Raw genomic sequence first — 19317 nt, 5'->3', positions numbered from 1 at the left:
CGACCCGCATGCCAAGTAGACAGACATACGAAACCATTACGATACATGACAGCATCATGGGAGTGGACAGCTGATCATCCCGATTCCTCAGCATCCCGCCATCAGCGGCGTCAGCGGTAGCGGTAATGGCAGCTGGTTCAAGCGTCGTCATCCGTTTTCTTGTTTCCGTGTCGTTTTCGGACTCTCGGATCCCGAGGACCAATCTATCGACAAAGGAGCCCCGGCATTGACCGCCCCGGGATGATCTGATTTTCTGTGTTGATGTACCTCAAAGCTGATCTTCCCGAACGATGATTGCGAAATCAAATACGAACATTTACCTTTTGGACATCTCCCACCGTGATCACACGATGGGATGTCATCATCCCCTTTCAAAACTTTCAACGTGATGGACGATCTTTTGTTTACGGATGTCTGGAATATAAATTCAGACTTGTGACATCGTTCAGGGGATTTCATGATCAGCTGGTACGCAATTGCAAAAGCGGGAATCAAGACACACACAAAATAAAGATCGGCTGACCAATATCTTGACTGGCCATCGTCTTCTCAATCTGTTTTGGGTCAGGACAAGTAGCGGGAGGATGCGTTGGAATTATCTGGAGCCTCGAGCCAGCGGATCAAAGTCTTAGGACATGGTCGACGATAATCAGTCGACCAGCACATCGTCAGAGTCAGATTCTCGTACCTCATGACCAAAGATGATTTTTTTGGTTTCAGATCTCATTTGTTTGCTTGGCGAGCAACCTTTTTTCCAGTTGCTATCCGATGTGTTGCCAACGTACAATGTAGATCATCGTGAAAAGGGAATCAATCTCTCGGTGTTCTTGACCTGATTGGATGCACCTGTCCAACGCGTCGTCATGGTTGCCCTTTTGTTGCCCAGCTGCGGCGAGATCGCGTACCCTTCACAGCTCAGCTGGTTGATTTGCGCAAACACCTCACTGAATGCTCGACATCACAGATGAGGAGAATAACATTTCGCAACAACTATCCGTGCAAGATATTCTATCTGATGATTTACCTGACCCGCTGCCCAGACCGTGACACACTACGAACCCAACTCAGCTACGAAGCGCACTGCCTTGCTATGCCTTGTCCGCCTGCTCCTTCTTCTCCGCAGCCTTGTAAAGATCCTTGTATCTACCCGATTTCTCGCATAGAGATTTGAACAACGATTCCTCCTTTCGCAGCAGGTTCTATGAAAGAATTTGATCAGCATATTGCTGACCATGCATAGAGGGTAATTTACCATTGGCGTGTCAAACTCCGCCACCTTGCCATCCGAAAGCACCAAGAGCCTGTCGTAGTCGATAACGGACGACAGACGATGCGCGATGGTTAACAAGGTCGACGACTTGAATTCGGCTCGGATGGCTGTTTGAATGGCCTCATCAGTAGCGAAGTCGACGGATGCCGTGGCCTCGTCCATGATCTGTCCACGAGCGTTAGCCAACTCCAATACTTCGATTCGAGAATAACGCCGAGCAGCTTGTGGAATGGTTAGCGCCGGACTCACGATCAGGTTGGACCGCCTCAACAACGCTCGGGCCATAGCCACAAGCTGTCTCTGGCCCTGAGAGAAATTGCTTCCACCAGCAGAAACCTCTGTGGTCAAGGTGATTGTCACCTTTCCGCCTGCACCAGTAGCGGATCCCACGAGAGATGGGGCTTTCTGATCATCGACGGCTAAAGATGCGACGTGAGCAGTTGAGGCCACACGACTGGGGAGGCGGCTCTCTTGCGATCCAAGATTAACTCGAGACAAAGCATCGAGCAGTTCGTCGTCGGTGTGTTCGTTGAACGGGTCAAGATTCTCTCGGACCGTACCCGAGAAAAGAACCGCATCTGCGTGCACGTCAGACCAGATAGAAGTAAAGGGGGAAAGATCTCAGCTTACCCTGAGGAATATAGGTGATACGGGAACGCTGTACACATAGAATTAGCGCTGGACACACTCAGCGACATAACAAATTCACCAGATCGTCCACCCCAATCTTCGTGATGTCAATGCCATCCAGCCAGATACTTCCGGAAGTCGGATCGTTGAACCTCAGGAACGCCATTGCAAGCGTACTCTTACCGCTTCCTGTCCTTCCGATAAGACCGATCTTCTCTCCAGCCTTGATATCGAAGGAACCCTTGAACACAGTCGGTAGATCAGGCGCGTACTTGATCTCGACATCGCGAACGCTGAGGAAGTCTGCGGAGCCGCTGTTAGATGGCCAATAAGCGGGAGGTCGGTTCTCGGGGATTATCGCTGGAGGTTCATGTGGAATAGTCAAGTACTCTTGGACTCGTTCTACAGAGTTGAAATCCATTTCGAGTTGACCCCAGAATCGGGAAACCCAGTAACATGCGGAGACAAACGACTGAGAGGACACGATGGCCATACCGGCTGAACCGGCGGGAATGGCACCGCTCAAGGCGAAAAGTGTAGTCAGGACGACCGAGACGGCTCCGAGACAATCAAAGCGGAGTAGTAACTGTGGCTATGGTCAGAACGGTGTTGTTTTCGGTCAGCGAGGACCTGCTCACCCATCGGTTCATCATCTGCGGAGTACGTGCCGTCAGTCGCGGAATCCTACTGACCAGACACCACTTCCACTCACCCAGTAGTAGTAGTGTGCTTGTAACATCTTGTCGACCTGATTGCAAAGCTGCTCCATGAAGCGAGCTTCAACGGAAAATGCTCTAACCGTAGTCACACCGTCGAGCAATTCGCCGAATCCGGAGCTAGAAACGTTCATCAGTGTTGTTTTCTCACAGATGTCCCGATGTGCTCACAAGATCGGTGACCGGGACTGCATCATCATCAGCGACATATTCCCAAGCGAGACAGGTCAGCTCACCGTAGCTTCCAATCTTCGCAAGCTTCTACCGACGTGTAACTGTTTTTGATGCGTTGGTGGATGGCTCATCCGTTTTCGTGGCCGACACTCACGTATAAGACAGAGTACTTGTAGTAAAGATAGCTGATGATGGCAGCGGGCACCAGGAACCACGGAATGATTACGGCTACCACCACCTGCAGTTGAGCTTGTTAGCACGGCGCATGTGTTGTTTAACCTCGAGGCCAAAGTCAAACTTACCACCGCACCAATCAAACTCGCGAAGTAAACGATGACAGTCCTTAAAGACCCATTAAGAGTAGAATCGATGACTTCAATATCTGTGTTACGTCGTCAGCTCCCGACGCCAGGACATGCACCTTAGTTACCTTTCGAGAATCGATTGATGATTCGTCCAACAGGAGTTACGTTAAAAAATCGGACAGTCGCTGTGATGGGTATCGATTTCATATCGTGAGCGATTTGTCGTCACCCGACCTGGCTTCGCAATAACTCACCTCGCAAAACACTGTCCAGAAGACGATCGTGAAGGGTTCTATGGGAGCCTGTCGGTCAGCATGGATATCATGCACGCACTACTCGCATGACGCACATCGCAGCTCGATAAGCACTCCAGGAGCCTATCGCACTCGACGTGACAGCGAGAAGGGCAGATCCCAGGACTGCACATCTGTCAGCTTCCGTTCGAATGAAGGTCATTAGCTGCAAACGAACGGATCGCTGTGTAAACGTTCAGGTAGAAGGTCGGGTTTGTCTGAACCGACGGGAAATGCGACTTCAGGTCCGTCGCTCCCACCTCCGCCATGGTGCTCATATTGACAGAAAAGGCTGCAGGATCGTGGTGCAATATATGTTGGTATAGATCCGTGTGATGATAGCTCTGGGTGTAGTCCAGAGCAGCAGGCTTGAACATGGTGAAAACCGTTGGCTGGGAGGTAGACTGAGTGGCATAGGCTGGTTGATTGTTTGGTGTCAGCTCATTCATGTTTGCAATCATGAGATGAACCTACCTTCACCCCATACTTTAAGCCAGTACCGCTCCGCAATGTTGGCGACTTGCGAGAGGACTGAGAGACGTCACCAGATGAGCTAGTGACATAACGGCGTATTTGGTTTGCTCACTAAGAACTACTATAGTCCAAACCCAGGTCATAGCAGTCGCTGCGACAATGTAGAGCCGGTACGTCTCCCACTTGACATTGCCGACGGTTCTTTCCTCATCTATGCGACTTTGTCAGCGTTTGACGACACAGCAGTCTTCGATCTCAATTCACCATGGACGAGCTTCTTTCCAGGACCTTTTTTCTTGGGTTTCTTCTCCTCAGTCTGTTCTGCCACTTGAACTTCCTGGTCCACCTCCGCATCAGCGGTGACGGGTTCCTCTTGTCGTGCTTCGGCTGTTTCCATTGCAACAAGGCCATCAAGTTCGCCTTTCGCGCGCAGCTCATCGGGTGTACCTTGAGCGTCGATACGACCGTCGACGACGCGAACGAGGTAGTCCGACGAGGGTAAGAGCAGTTCAACGTGGTGTGAGACCAATATCTGAGTCGTGAATGAGCGCGATGAAACGAGAACCCATTCAGTACTGATGACTCACAACAGTACGATTTGCCAGTATTGGTCCATTCAGACATTTGTCGGTGAGATGTTTTGCAGTGTGGGAGTCGACAGCAGCTAAAGGATCGTCCAGAAGGACGTGTTGGGTGTATGAATATATTGCTCGGGCAAGCGCGACTCGAGCCTTCTGACCACCACTGTGACAAGAAGAGCGGTAAGCTCGCAAGGACATGTTGTACTTTTATTGAGACACGGACCTAAGTGAGATCTACATGAGCCGAATTGTCAGCTTGTCCCATAAGCCGCACTCTTGACTCACCCCTTTGGCGCCAATCTCAGTCTCGTCTCCATCTTCGAGCATGTTCAAGTCGGGATTACTACCTCTCGTTAGAACCATAGCTTATTTTGGCTGATGCTTCACTTACAGTGCGCAAGCATCCAACACCATCTCATACCGCTTTTCTTCGAACTTTTCGCCAAACAAGATGTTATCCTTGATCGACTTCTGCTGTAGCCATGGTGTCTGCGCGGTGTAGGCAATCGAGTTTCTGAGACCCGTGGCAGAATCGACTTGCGTTGTGTTCTTTGGCAAATAGCTCTTTCCGGTCAGCAGCTCCATCTCTCCTAGAAGGGCAACAAGAATTGCGGTCTTTCCAGCACCCGTTGGCCCAGTCACGACCGTAAGCTGGCCGATCGGGAAGTTTACATTGAGATCGGATAGCGTAAAGACCGGAGTCTCAGGTGTCTCAGAGCCAACGGCAGTGCTATCCTGGGAAGACGCGGGCTCCGGAGCATTCGCCTTCTTCGCATCCGGCTTGGGATTTTCAGACTGACCGCCGGTGTTCCAGCGGAAGGTGGCATTCTCGAAGGCGATCTTGGTCGGTCCGTCATCTCGGGGGTTGGAGGATCGCTTCAGCGAGCTTACCCAGTCGGGAACTGAGCGAAGGCGTCAGCATGCATTATAGATCATGGAGGACGCACCCTCATCTTCATTTAAGAAGTCCTCGATACGTTTTACGCATACGTTTGCTTGAAGAAACATTACAGCCTGTTCCAAGTCAGTCGTGTAAGACCGCCGCATTGGAAATGTAACTCACGAATGTAGGGATGATGTTGAGAGGCATGCGCAGCATGCCAAAGAGTGAGATAGCGGTAAAGGCGATGGAGACCGTGAGTTCGCGTTTTGCTATAACAATGTAGCTACGATCACTTGGTCAGCATTGCGCTGCGGGTCGATATGGACAGCCTACCAAAAAAAGGAAACCAATGTAACCAGGATGGGAGCGATGTACCACAGCAATGAGAAGGCAATGCTGTTGAGAAGAGCTTGCATCGGAGCTGTTAGCATCGAGATTCCCGCTACTTTCGGGCTTGCTCACATCGAATCATCTGCTTCATCTCCTTTCTTCGGGCGTCTGCTGCCCGTTCTTTCCACTGTTCAAGCCAGGCAAAGAACTTTGTGACATCGTCAGTCCAGGTGGGAGTTAAAGTCATGAGTGACACATACTTTGATGAACTACGGCAAAAAGGGTCAGCATACTACGACACAATGTACATCCCAAGATCATTCACCTGGATGGCCCCAATAAGTTCACTCATCACACTGATACGTTTGTCTCTTGCTTGTAGCAGGGATTTGGTGATCTAGCAACTAGTCAGTGATAAACACCACATGGTTCGAAAGGCGTCGCACCTTGACACTCCGCTTTGAAATGAAGGAGTTGATGGGTATCACGATGATCAGGACGACGATACCTGCGAAAGCGGACCATCCGAGAATGCTGCGAAGGGCCTGTCAGTGAGGGCAAGGGCCGGGGGCGAATACAATACTTACTTGTACAAGAAAGCGGTCGCTACGACGATTTCGAAAGGCGCGCCGTAAATGTTGTAAGCCGCGGCGAAGGTGTTTCCGATACGGGCGGTGTCGCCTTTGAATACCATTTCATGAGTCGGATTCGACAAGATAGGGTTATCGCACTTACTGGCCATCATGTTGACGACTTTACCACTCTCCGCGCCACTCTTCTTCCCGGGCTTGTCGCCTTCCTTCTTTTCGCCATCCTCCTTACTGGCGATGACTCCGGACGCGTCCTTGCGACGAAGAGCTTTGTCATAAACCGACGCCTGCGGACGGCGTCAGGGCCGTGCAATACATCGTTTCTGGACTCACGACCATCTCCGCTCTGAGTCTGGTGGAGACGCGCCTGCCATGCCATAGATGGCATAAGTCTGACACTGCCTACACGCGTGTCAGCGAAAGACATGGCGTGTACGACAGCGATACATACCTTGGAGACCGAGGCCAAGAAAGCGAGGAACGCGTAGATGTAAGCTTTCGACATGGCTTCTGGCGTTCGGGTACTCAGCCCATCTCTGAATGTGTTGTCAGTACTTGTTTCGATCCCCCAATGACAGCTTGTAACATACAAGACTCTCTTGAGGAAGAACGGCCCAGCATAATTGAAGACGACCCCTAGAATGGTCAAGGCGATATCGAGCGCAACGTCCAATGTGTTCGCCAAAAATATCCTGCGGAGAAACGTGCTACTCTTCATATCTTTGAAGCGACTGAAGATGACGGCGGTTTGCATGGTAAGCGACAATTTGGGGATGTCTTCCGCCTGGAGCTCCTTCGCGTTCCCGAGCCGAATGAAGTCGTTGATCCAGGTGAATGTGAGCCAGCTCCATATAGACACCTCATCGTCCAAGGTGATCAAAGGCTGTCAAGACATCGCAGGTCAGATTCGTATTTTGGCTCTGTCATAACACATACTAGTCGCGCCAGGACATCAGCAGAGGCAAGTTTGAGACCGCTGACGACGATAAGGAACAGGGTTGTGGCCGTGATATTAGCCAATTCGAGGACGAAACGAGCCGTCGTAGCCCATGGTGGTAGTACTCCGGACGAGGAATGGATGTACCACGCGTTGGTGAGGTTGAAGATCGATGATATCCAGGTGAGAAGGATGATCATTGTCGCAGACCATGGCGGCGTCGTCAGGGTCCTAAAGGTAAAGAGCGCGAGAAGACCGAGCTGAATTGCGTGGTCAGCGGGGAGCCTGATTTTGAGGAGGTCATGACTTACCCATACGACGACCATTCCAGCGGCGAGAAGAACATCCGTGACATTCTCCCCTTCATGATGCACTGTTCGAAGCAGACTCCTGCCAGTGATGGCGGCCCAAGCACCGGCCTCAACGGCTGATATCCCAGCAAGCACGAGCTGCCTCCAGACTCTGGGCCTACGTCGGATGGCTTCTTCTTTCTCAGCATCGGTCGGTGGTCCCGGAGGGACCTGAGATCGAAGGGTCACAAAGTCGGACACGAAGGACGAGACGGCATTACGAAGTGACTTGAATATAGGTAGCCAGAAAAATAGTGGTACCAGGAGGATTACGAGGGATGAGATCGTGCGGATAGAAGCGACGAGCTCCGGCGAGATCTCCTGCGGATGAGGGTCAGATTCAGCGCAGCTTTTGTCGGGTAAGGCAAGACAAAACGCACTGTAGTGTGACCTCTCATCTTGGATTCGTCAAGGAGGTCGAGTGCGACCTTTGAGACAAAGGATCGAGATCGATGAGAGATGAAGATGGAAAATGACACGACGTTGTAATGAGTGATTGGTGGGCGATGTAAAGGCAGTGCAGGTGAGGCTGAGGTGGGGAGGAAGGGTTGACCTGCAGAGCTACTGATCTGCCAAAGAAAGAGGGGGGGTCTCCGAGACCCTGCAGGTTTTGCTTGTATACGTTGATGATAAGGAAACAAGCAGCAGTGAACCTAGTATCACGATCACCACATTGGCCTCCTCCACATGATCAGACTCTGGTACAGAAAGGTGGGTTACGTTGCTGTCTTGAGCACGCGTCCCATGCTAATTATAATCATGTATCACTCCCAAACCTCGCACGGCGACCGCCGACCGGGAATCCAGGGCGGGACATTTCCGAGCTGTGAGTGTCGCGAGCCTATCTACGCAACGATCGTTTTCTCCAGATATAGGCTCGCATCTTTGAAACAAGGCAAAAGTTGACCCTCGCTCTCTCCATCACTAGTAATACTCTTCATGCGATACTAGCATCTCACAACGGTCAATCATTCTCTCTCAATAGAAACCAGGTCATCAAGCATCATATCCATCTAAGATGTCACAAGAATCAGACAGAGAATTGGCTCGACTTTGGCGTGTCTCAAGGACGGTGCACGAGATGATCCGAGATAGGGTGGGTGTCTTTCCCTCTCTTGCCTGTGCTGTTTTGCCTTTGTTTCCCGGAAACAATCATCAGCGCATGGATTGTGAAGACGATCTGATGCTGATGCTCTGCCGGATTGTAGGGATATTTACTTGCCGATTACGAAATCAATGTCGCATTTGACGAGTTCAAGCAAAAACACGGAGCGACAGGTTCAGTCGAGTAAGTGAGACTGCCCCCAATCTCGAATGATTATCACGGTGCTTCTTAGGCTGGACAAGTATGCTCGAGGTCCTGACTCTCAATTACTCTTCCGCACCCAGCCGAACCAACATGAGTTTCGATGCGATCCACTCGGAGAATTCGGAGAAGATATTCGTCTATTTCTGTTCGGAGAAGAACGTCAGCAAGGCTTCGATGAAGACGTAAGTGAGCGTGTGGAATGTCTGCGATGTCAAGATCCTTGGGGCCACAAGATGTACGGATGGACGATGGAGAACAGGCGAGATTGGGGATGTGGGGGACGATCACGACACTGTTGAATCGTTGCCGAAAGAGCCGAATCCTCCGGTCAGAATGGCTGGCCAACGCCAAGGGTGATTGAGGAATGAAAAGGAGGCGCTGACACAAAATGGCCTGACTGTAGGTTCATCGGCTCGATGGACAAGATGGGAGCGAGACGAGGGATGATCATCTGGAGTGAAAAGATGTCACCGGCCGCTAAGAAGGTGCGTCCACACTTTTCCTCTGCAAGAGCCGTCGTCTAGAGCTGACTGTGAAACATGATCGCTCTTCCAGACATTGACGGAGATGGGTTCCGAGTACTCGCTGGAAGATTTCCCCGAATCAGATCTATTGGTCAACATCACGAGACATTTTCTCGTTCCCAAACACGTCATCATGAGACCAGAGGAGAAACTAGCCCTCATCAAACGATAGTGCGTCGACACTCTTCCCGGTCGTAGCGTGAACAACACTGATGATTGGGTATTTCTGTGCATGTAGCCGATTGAAAGAGACTCAATTACCGAGAATCATGATCACGGATCCGGTGGCTCGATACTATGGGATGAAGCGAGGTCAGGTGATGAAGATTGAAAGAGCGAGTGAGACAGCTGGTCGGTGAGTCCAAATCTGATTTCCGCTTCGTTCCCCTGACTGCTTTACTGATATCTGGAAATGGATTCGAAGATATATCACATACCGTATCTGTATGTGAGCGATTGCTGTTGCATGCTGCTGTTCCTGTTTCCTTTTTCGGGCTCCTTCATCTCTAGCATGGCATGTATAACTAAGATTGAACTGTCGTTCCCACCAGTGGCGGAATCAGGTCATTCGCTTGGACGGAGATCAGAGTTTGTGCGCATGTGCTGCAAGGATCTGGACTTGAGATGCAGTGCACGGCGTTAAGCCGATTCCTAGCCCTTTTGTACCTCTCTTGACCCGCATCTCCGTCAAATGGTCACTGGCCAATCCCAAAACCATTTTGAAACCCGTTTCTGACCAGTGAAGCGAAATCAACCAAATGATGCAATTTTGTTCCCAAGCGGAAATATGTAAAGCTATCCCAGATACCTCTCCCTATGTACAAACCCCTTCTATTGAGAACCGGAGAGCCTCCGTTCGAGTCTGCTCAGACGACGACAGGGGCCCTCCCGTCCAAGCCTTCCGCACCGTCATCTCCAGTGTCCACCAACTCAGCCACCACCGTGTCGTAGGCGCTGGCGGCTGTTGAGGTTTTGGTCGCTGTCGAAGGTTTTCTTCGGATCGCTTTGTCATCACGTTGTTTACGCATCCATGCGCCCTGAGGAGTGTGTTGAAGTCAGCAAGGCGTTCAGTCAAGATATCGTAGTAGTATCGTTGCTACTCCTTCCCGACTCGAAATCGTCCGCATGTTCCGCTGAAAAACGACTACTCCCTCCCATTGTCGCATACAACACGACGGAAAGACAGTGATCGGTCCACCCCGACGCCTGATACCCGAGTCCCACTCACATCCTTTGGTCTCTTCTTCCTAGCCCACGCTTCTTCCAATGCTCTTTGCTCCGCGATCTTCCTCTCCAACCCCAGTTTCCTCTGATCCTCCGAAGGGTCGAACACCGGTCGTCCGATCTTGAACGCGGCATCACCCTCTCCCCCACCCGCGACTGGTGCTCCTCCCGCTCCGCCTGGATTGATGAGGGTCCCATCGGCAAGGGAGTCGGTCGGAGGTGGCTCGACGTAGCCTACGCCTGCCAAGGCTGAGAAGAAGACTATTGTGCAGCTGGACAGAGGGAGTCAGCGCGAGTCATGTATATATGAGCAAACGGAGGGGAATTTTAGGGGGGGGGGTAGCAAACAGTATGATGAGGGTACAGTAATTGGCTGGTGAGACTCTGGTATTGGCCAAGACTCGAGAGGTATCTCTCAAAGACCCGTCTCGGCAAGGAGACATGAACCAACCAAGGGCGACATGCCCTCATCTGTTCGCAGTCACTCATGTGCAAAACAGTTCTGCTGCCGCAAGCTACCCCGCATCACGTACACAGCGGTCACTCACCTGAAAAAGACGATCAGGAAAGGGAGATGACCTCTCCTCACAGCTCTCATGAATCTCGCTCCGATAGCTCTTCCTATCCTCTGAGGAGTCAACCCAGCATATCCCGATCCACCACCACCACCATTTCTATCTAAAGAGGAGCTACTCCCTACTCCAGCTCCACCTCCTGTAATGGTGGAGGATGAAGGGATAGGTTGATCTGGCACGAATCCGAAGGTAGGTTTGGTAGGTGATGGACTGGGACTTCGTTGGGTGAGTGATCGACCGCCGTTCTCTGCGGAGGCGTATGATGAGGCGTTTCGAGAATGTCCATGTCCGTGAGTGTGAGCGTGGGTGTGAGTCGGTGGTAAATATGTTTCTGATGTGGACATGATGATTGGGTGGGTCAAATGGTGGCAGATAGGATCGATGGAAGGGAAAGAGAGGGGGAGGCGCAGTCGCCCACCAAGCTCGAGATGGGCAAGGGGTACAGCGATCTATGGATTCGCGATCAAAAGAGCGTCTGGTCACTGTCTGCTAGCGCAAGTTGATGTGTTGTGAACGGATGTGACAGAGTCGAAGAGGACGACACGAAGAGTTGAGAAACAAAAGTGAAGAACCACACAACACACACTGAGATGTGATAAACCGTCTTGGAATCAGAGTTCCCGCTTTCTAGTCTCATTTCAGGGTCAAACACTCCTTACACATAAAACGCGTGCGAGTAACGTAGTCTTCATTCCTCATCGCATCATGATACTCTATTGTCCAAGAATATGGCAAGTCCAATTGCATCTTCCACAAGCATGCAGCCGTCCAACGGTACCAAGAGCGAGATTTGTCACGGCGGATGGTCCATTAAAGGAAGTGGGATAAAGTCGACTCGCCGGCATCATTCATTTCTATGGCAAAGGGAATGGAAAGCAAAAGAATGAAATTATCGGTTGGTATGACTGAAACAGAAAGGAAAGAGATGGGGTTGTTGACACCCTCGATTGTCCTGACACTATAATTTGATCTCGAACCTATGTACAGGTTGACTTGTTGTTGGCTTCTTAGATGGCCACGCATGCGGTACCATTGGCTGCGAAGCCAGACTGACAGGTGTACACTGCGGGAAGGAAGCAATCGTGAGATCAGTGAGCTATCCTGCTTTGGTTGGCAGCCCATCATGGGATCGCCTCACCTGTACAGACACCAGACTCGCAACCCACGCCCAAAGCATGGGGAATCTGGGTGCAGTCGGCACCTTCGCCGGTAGAGGCACATCCTCCGCAAGACTCGAGCTCGGTAGCAAAGTCGACACACTCGTAGGCCCATTCACCACCAGTCGCAGTTGGAACGGTGCTAATTTATACCGCAAGCGGTAGTCAGCGTCGCTGACATGCTGTATCTGATATACCGAAACTCACCAAGCGTGGAGAAAACCGGGGCAGTACATCTTGTCCAGATCAGATTGAGGGAACAGAGCAATCTGTTCACGAGCTTTGAGGTTACGCTTTTGGTTGCCTGATAGAACGAGATATCAGCTTCTGGATTCCCGTCCGCTGACGCCGATTGACTACTGACCCCAGCCTCCGTTATGCCCGCCTTGACCCCAGCCGCCGTTGTTTCCGCCCTGGCCCCAACCTCCTGGGTTGCCCCAGCCGCCTTGGTTACCCTTACCACCCTTGCCACCGCCGACACCCTGAGAAGGACCGGTCTGGCCGCCACAGCACTCTGCGTCGCGACAAATCAGTCTCCCCGTCAGCTGGTTCGTCCTCACCGTGCATTTCAGATACCATTCGAGATACTCACGGTTCTTTTCGTCCCAGTTATCACAGGCGGGCTCGGGAGAACGAGGAGTTAGGGGAGTGCACTGGTTCCACTCCTTGTGCCAGAACCAACCTTTGAGCAACGACGTCAGCTATACGCGCGAAGGGCAAGGTGTGTTCAGAATCGGCAATTTACCCTTGGGACAGGTGATACCTTTGGGACAAGGAGCTTCTGGGGGAGGCATCCATCCCCAAGAGTTGTCGCAGCACGAGCCGGATCGATCATGGTACCATTGGTCTTTGCCACAACCACCGCTGGGGTTAGGTTTGCACTTCTTCTCGAAAGCGTTGAATGTGTAGCCTGAGAGTTGAGTGAGAGCGGTCGTCGTCAGACAAGAGCTTCACGTTTTAGTAAGTGATAAAGTGAAAGCTGACCTTCGCCACAGTCACATGGGGAGACTTCCTTCTCGGGGATGCAGCTGTCCGCGATGGCATATCAGAAGGGTATCTGATCGAGTTACATGTCACGACTTACCAGCCTGCCGTCTTGTGCATACCCCAGTTGAAAGGACATGTCAATCGTTCGCGGGTCTGTTCCAAGCGATCCATCAGCTTATTATGCATCGCAGGACCATCTGGAGAAGAAAAATCGGACAGAACTCACGGAACTCGAGTTGCTGGCGAGCAGCAAAGAGGACCACCTTGATGCTCGGTGAAGAAACTGCCTGAGGTGGAACAATGTTCCTTCTGAGGAGGTGTGGCCTTTGCCTGGATAGCCGGAGGACAACCAAAGTTGAACGTGGTACCGAGTTTGGGTGAGAATCCACCTGCCGAGACGGACGAGGTGAGGGCGAACAGACTGACGAGGGCGGAACGGGTGAGCATGGTGATGGTGGAACGTGAATGAGAATGAGAATGTTAGGAAGAACGGAGCTGGTACAGTGGCAAGGAGAAAGTCACAAGTCCGTTGAATGAAGAGAGGGTATCTTTTTTGAAGGGTTGGAGACAAAGTATCAAGGTGAGGCTATCTTGAGTCGTTGGTGCAGATCGTCTGAGACTAAGCAAGGGGTATGGGAAGGTGAAGTGGACGGGGATGAGAAGAAAGGAATGAGAAGGAATCAGAGTGAGAAAGAATAGGAATGACACGAAAAAAGGAAAGACACATTCAGCTTTGTAGGGAATGAGTATTGGGCGACCTCATGGAGAGATGAGGAAAGGCTGTCCTTTGACAGGGAGGTGCAGTGCGCAGTGCTCGATCAAATCGCTTTAGTGTCCCCAATCCAACCGCTCAGCGGTGCTGGGGAGTAAAGGTAAAGGGTGATAGTGAGAGGCTCGTGCGTGGTGGACATGTTGGGTGACAGAGACCCTTCGGTCAACCTCGACGCTGTGTGATGCTGACTGACTGCCTCGTGTGGGTGGGCGGTGTGTACGATGACTTGCTGTACGTGCGATGTGGGCGTCGGCGTGATGGGGATGAATGCCTTTGTCTGACTATATGCTTGTCCCCATCTCCTCATCACAAAACTTCATGCAAAGATAGATGGAGTGTTGATCATGTGCTACGCGCAAAAAGGTGTCGGAATGAAGGAAAAACGGACAATCGCGTTTCATCTTGCGCTCGGACCATCCATCAATCACGGGGTGGTGGCGTCGGTAAATCATCGATCAAGTCGCACAGCATTTTGGACTTACTTCTAATCGGAAAGGAGGTGACAGCATCGTGAACTTCCCCATGAATCAGCTATACATGCTGAGGCGCACTCTGCCGAGTATAGCTCTATAATGAAGTTGATCTGCAACTATTGTCATCGTGGATCGCCGGCGTTTCAGGTGGAAGACAGGTCCCCTGCAATGCCAAGGCGCCCAGAATAGCATACTACTGAGCCAACGCCTAGAAGAGGTTGCAGCCTGCTTAGCCTTGGCTGAGAGCCGAACATGCATACGGTTTCCTCGCGCTGCGAGTACGGCGCAATCCGACTAATTCCGAGACACACAGCTCGGTGTTGAAGGAGGATTTACACGTTTCAGAATCGTCAAGCTGATACCGCTCTATGAGAATCCAGCGCCCCGGATCAAATCGCGGATTGGTTTGCTCAAGAACTTGTTGAGCACTCGCGCGATCAGAGCCTGAGAATCGTGTTGCAATACGTTTGCTGATGGATCTACACCGGGGAGTGTCAACGATGGTTAATCTAAGTCGCATATAGAGATGATCATGTTCATGACATCTCGGCTTTTAACATCAGGAAGAACAGTCCAGCTTCCCTTCCCTCTACTTCTCAAACCCCTAATCTTCCTAACCTTGTAACCTCTAAACCCTCCCCCTAACGCGAACAGCCTGGATCAGTTCTAGGATCGAATGTATGTGCAACTTGCGAAATCATATCAGCACACATTCCGCCACGCGAGACGTGCGGAACCTAACGGAACCAATACCATATCAAGGCCGGCACCCTCCGTTTTAATTAAATACACGTGTATTGACTCTTCCACACTCGCCGCTCATCTCGCTCGCTGTTGTCTTGATTCATTCTCCTTCTTATTCATCGTTACATCCCAAGTTTCATCTCAACATCTACGCTTCACGAATCAACAAACATGCCTGCCAAGCACGATATCAACGTGAGTATCTAGCAGCCTGAGGGTCTCCGTGTTGGACGTCACGATCAGCTGATACAACACACATGATATAGAAAGTCGGTGTGGAAAGCTCAGACTTTCCTATACTGTGAGTGATCACTTCTTCCCCTTGGATCAAGGCGCTGATAAATCCTCTTGAATAGATGCGAGACATGTGAGTGTAAAGTCGGCATCAAATGCTCGTCAATAGCTAATATCATATACATAGGTCTTGGACCAAATCCATATGTTCGAATGGTCAGTCACGCCAAAGACCCATCAGCTGAACGCTCGCTGACGCTTTTGTGCAGAGCAAGCAGGAGTTCGGATCAGAATGTAAGATCTGCAATCGACCTTATACGGTCTTCCGATGGAATCCAGGAAACGGAGCGAGGTTCAAGAAAACCGAGATCTGTACGACTTGTTCGAAAATCAAGGGTGTTTGTCAGACTTGTCTATTGGATCTGTGAGTGGTTGACGTTGCGTAGTTTGGCAGTCGAAAACGGGCCATGAGAGAACGGGCATCATATGGACAAAGGCATCTACAAGACGCTGTAAGAATAGTATGGTCATGAGCTGATAACGTCGCGTGATGCTCTTAGGGAATTCGGTCTGCCTGTTCAGGTTCGAGATGCTGCTCTGGGAAGGAAGAATCAAGCTCCTACATCCGATATCAACAAACGTGAGCAGCTATCTGAAAGATATAGGCTGTTGGAAGCAACTCTCGTCGCATCTCCTGACGCTAAATCGGTTTTTTCCCCGCTCAGAATTCTACATCCAAAATCTCGAAAAGCAGGTATGTATGCTTCTCAACGCAGTCCTTTGAGGGACGGAAGACTGACACGATCCTCACACAGATGGCAGATTCACCGGACGGCATGTCGTTCGATTCCGAAGTCGCCAACAAATCAGGACGAGAAATGCTCAAAAATCTCGCGAGGACGGATCCGTACTACAAGAGAAACAGGCCACATATCTGTAGTTTCTTCGTCAAAGGCGAATGCAAGCGAGGAGGAGAATGCCCTTTCAGGTGCGTTAGACGTTTCACGTCCTGAGATGTTGTTACCACCTCAGAAGGTGATCAGACTTTAGACTTATATGACCCGCTTTGCAGACACGAGATACCGGAGGAGAACGGGATGCAGAAGCAAAATCTGGTTGATCGATATTACGGGAGGAACGATCCTGTGGCTAAGAAGATACTGAGAGAACAAGCGGAGAGCAAGGGTATGAAAGCGCCAGAAGATAAGACAGTGGTAAGTGTCACTGTTTCAGTCCACAACGATGGCAGACGCTGAGTGATGATTCTCAGACAACATTGCTTTTCCTCGGTCTGCCGACATGTACTGAAGCGGAGATAAGATCATCGCTGGCTGGAGCGTGTCCTTGGGTGAAGCCTACGGATGTGAGATCGTTGACCATAGTCGAGGCCAGTCGTGAGTGTCGTCCTTCTTTTTCCATCCATTCGTTGATTTTGCTGTGGTGCTGATCATGAACATGAACTTCCCAACCATAGACTGTGCTTTTGTCAACTTCACACAACGGTCAATGGCTGAACGATCTGCGGAAGCTCTTTCAGCTCAGAGTGGAATCGAGGTCTCAGGGAAGAGAGCAAAGGTCGTCTGGGGTAGATCGAGACCGCAGAAGGGAAAGGCTGCGGCCAGCGCAGGTGCATCCTCAAGCGTCGCAGCAACGGCTGAAGCTAGCGGATCGTCATGATCACATGATGCTTTGTAGATATATTTATACATATGATAGGTAGTGGCGTCAATGTATAGAATGTACAGTAGTCGCCCTATCGTCCTGGCATTGACTTGGGAACGCGTTGGCACAGTGCTTCTAGCCGAACAGACCACCCATCCTGGGGCTTGCAAAACTGTCAAGTGCTTGCCCACCTCCCGCCACCGTTTTTGTGCGAACGATCCAGTTACTCCGCACCAAGACTCTTCCAATCGATACCGCCTTCTGCACCATATCTCTTCTCCAACCATTGATTCGCTTTCACAAAATGACCATTGCCCAAAAAACCCCGATTGGCAGATAATGGACTCGGATGAGCGGATTTGAGAATGACATGCTTGTTCTGCGATTACCCACAAGTCCGAGCTCATCAGCTTGCAAACGAAAAAGGACGGTGTCTCCAGAGGGGTAGGCGAAAAGGAAGAACTCACCGTATCCACTCCCGCACACATCTTGGCCGCATGTGCACCCCAAGCCATAAAGACCACTCCGTTACCGCCTGCGACCTTCTCGCCCTTCTCAGCAGCTGTTGAAGGACCCGGCGCCAGTCGGGCCGTCACGACTTTGAGAACGGCCGCGGTGAATTGGTCCCAACCCTTGTTGGCGTGAGACCCCGCCTACCAGATAGTAGGTCTGTCAGCGAGAAGACAAGCGGGACAAGCGGCTGGTGCGCGTATGTGCGGAATGAAGCTTGACGGGATCCGGATCGGCGTCAGATTGCGAGGAGCAACATAACTCACTTCATGAGCACGGACAGTCAAAGCCGTGTTCAGGAGCAAAACACCATGTTTCGCCCATTCCGTCAGATCTCTGAATGATAGGACATGGTGTCAGCGCGATGCTCCGTGCATCAATGGAGGAGACAGGGGACTGACCCATGTTTAGGTACCGCGAACTCCGGGATCTCGTCGTGCATCTCTTTGTAGATATTTCGGAGAGAAGGAGGGATCCGGACGCCCTTTCTGACAGAAAAGGCGAGGCCCTGATGTGTCCAAAAGATTAGATGTACTGCCTGAATTTCTGAACCGCGAATGAACGGAAAACCTACATGAGCCTGTCCATCATCCTGTGAAGCACAGAGATCGAAACGATGATCAGCCATCATCCGATTCAACGCAAAGCGGACGGGTATATACGAACATGGTATGGATCTTGACCTGAATGAACAATAAATTCAGCTGTCGGACTTTGGTCGATGAGTAAATGCCAGCTGACCGATAATGACCACTCGTACATCTTTCAACGGGCAGAGTCGGGACCACGAATAGATGTCTTGGGCTGCAGGTAGACAAGCCCTCAGTCAGTGCGTCTCTCGAGCAAGATTGAATAATGGCGCACCAGGCGGAAAGACTTTCTTCGTCTCCTGCTCCCTCGTCACGAACTCCTTCAACTGACGGAGGTGTCAGCTTGCTTTGCCTTGATCGAAGGCTCCCAGTCGGTCGACTATACGCGACCTTTATTGCACAGAGTCTTTGGAAGTCAGGATGAGAGCTCACACTGAGAAAATATGATTTCGTCAGTTCATCCTGTAAAGCTAACAACCAATCTTCTCCCAAGGTATCCAGCTCCAGCGCCAATAACGATGCCCATCTTGGGTTATCTGAAAGCTTTGTACGCAGATCGTCACGGGATGTCGCTCCCGGCTTGAGAGCCTTGGATGTTGAAGTGAGAGTGGCAGGTTTGGCAAATATGTCCGCGACCTCTATACCGCTAGTTCAGCTTCCGTGTCACCGGTGCGCAATGGACAACGCTTTCAATAGATGGTTCGAATCAAGCAAGGGGCAGGCGACAAGACGTACTGGATGGTGCCGATGGACTACCATCTATCTTCGCCCTCTTGTTCGACGGTTCGGGCGATCCATCCCTAGCAGGACTCGAAGCTAGACCCTCTTCGATCGCTCGTTTCGCAGCGTCCGAAAGCGTGATGGATCTCTTGGCAGGGGTGCTTTTCGGCGTGGTGGGACTGCTCGAAGTTGCTGCTGCAGCAGCTGGAGAGGTGGGTTTGAGGAAGTACGATGATATTGATCTGGCCTGAGGTGGCATGTCGATGTGCTGAGTTTGATGTCGATGGGACTAGAAGGCAAGGA

General features: G+C 51.1%; 6 protein-coding genes across 6 annotated transcripts; 2 read left to right on the top strand and 4 right to left on the bottom strand.

Moving 5' to 3' along the window:
* Positions 1-1088: 1088 nt before the first annotated feature.
* Positions 1089-7931, bottom strand: IAR55_004350 (uncharacterized protein; the record flags this gene model as incomplete). The annotated part of the gene is made up of 37 exons (XM_066947449.1): positions 1089-1199; positions 1253-1435; positions 1520-1848; positions 1901-1928; positions 1980-2492; positions 2539-2553; positions 2613-2736; positions 2788-2804; positions 2853-2891; positions 2945-3028; positions 3093-3172; positions 3221-3280; positions 3350-3387; positions 3445-3514; positions 3567-3806; positions 3863-3919; positions 3975-4073; positions 4127-4394; positions 4450-4606; positions 4667-4677; positions 4729-4786; positions 4835-5345; positions 5391-5457; positions 5507-5609; positions 5660-5735; positions 5789-5864; positions 5917-5925; positions 5982-6053; positions 6103-6190; positions 6244-6337; positions 6392-6533; positions 6580-6648; positions 6698-6782; positions 6837-7129; positions 7183-7443; positions 7495-7854; positions 7914-7931. The coding sequence occupies 37 exons, from the start codon at positions 7929-7931 to the stop codon at positions 1089-1091; spliced, it is 4905 nt and encodes a 1634-aa protein (XP_066801863.1).
* Positions 7932-8551: 620 nt separating this feature from the next.
* On the top strand, positions 8552-9818 carry IAR55_004349 (uncharacterized protein; the record flags this gene model as incomplete). The annotated part of the gene is made up of 7 exons (XM_066947448.1): positions 8552-8629; positions 8742-8821; positions 8923-9024; positions 9246-9327; positions 9398-9537; positions 9605-9721; positions 9791-9818. The coding sequence occupies 7 exons, from the start codon at positions 8552-8554 to the stop codon at positions 9816-9818; spliced, it is 627 nt and encodes a 208-aa protein (XP_066801862.1).
* A 414-nt stretch (positions 9819-10232) lies between these two features.
* IAR55_004348 (uncharacterized protein) lies at positions 10233-11509 on the bottom strand (the record flags this gene model as incomplete). The annotated part of the gene is made up of 3 exons (XM_066947447.1): positions 10233-10403; positions 10595-10862; positions 11139-11509. The coding sequence occupies 3 exons, from the start codon at positions 11507-11509 to the stop codon at positions 10233-10235; spliced, it is 810 nt and encodes a 269-aa protein (XP_066801861.1).
* Positions 11510-12172: 663 nt separating this feature from the next.
* IAR55_004347 (uncharacterized protein) lies at positions 12173-13756 on the bottom strand (the record flags this gene model as incomplete). The annotated part of the gene is made up of 10 exons (XM_066947446.1): positions 12173-12228; positions 12304-12464; positions 12530-12626; positions 12687-12836; positions 12915-13004; positions 13068-13232; positions 13307-13350; positions 13407-13462; positions 13536-13639; positions 13699-13756. 10 exons carry the CDS (start codon positions 13754-13756, stop codon positions 12173-12175), a joined length of 981 nt encoding a protein of 326 aa, XP_066801860.1.
* Positions 13757-15469: 1713 nt separating this feature from the next.
* On the top strand, positions 15470-17209 carry IAR55_004346 (pre-mRNA-splicing factor SLT11; the record flags this gene model as incomplete). The annotated part of the gene is made up of 11 exons (XM_066947445.1): positions 15470-15493; positions 15565-15599; positions 15655-15665; positions 15720-15748; positions 15802-15956; positions 16093-16172; positions 16258-16286; positions 16348-16520; positions 16605-16746; positions 16803-16926; positions 17007-17209. 11 exons carry the CDS (start codon positions 15470-15472, stop codon positions 17207-17209), a joined length of 1005 nt encoding a protein of 334 aa, XP_066801859.1.
* A 208-nt stretch (positions 17210-17417) lies between these two features.
* Positions 17418-19273, bottom strand: IAR55_004345 (uracil-DNA glycosylase; the record flags this gene model as incomplete). The annotated part of the gene is made up of 10 exons (XM_066947444.1): positions 17418-17573; positions 17662-17847; positions 17971-18040; positions 18106-18212; positions 18279-18296; positions 18371-18387; positions 18446-18508; positions 18569-18620; positions 18727-18932; positions 19030-19273. 10 exons carry the CDS (start codon positions 19271-19273, stop codon positions 17418-17420), a joined length of 1119 nt encoding a protein of 372 aa, XP_066801858.1.
* Between the last annotated feature and the right edge of the window lie 44 nt (positions 19274-19317).

This window comes from Kwoniella newhampshirensis, chromosome 8 (genome assembly GCF_039105145.1).
Source record: "Kwoniella newhampshirensis strain CBS 13917 chromosome 8, whole genome shotgun sequence".
Taxonomy (NCBI): Eukaryota; Fungi; Basidiomycota; class Tremellomycetes; order Tremellales; family Cryptococcaceae; genus Kwoniella; species Kwoniella newhampshirensis.
Note: the sequence above shows the minus strand (reverse complement) of the source record. Positions and strands in the feature narration are given on the sequence as shown.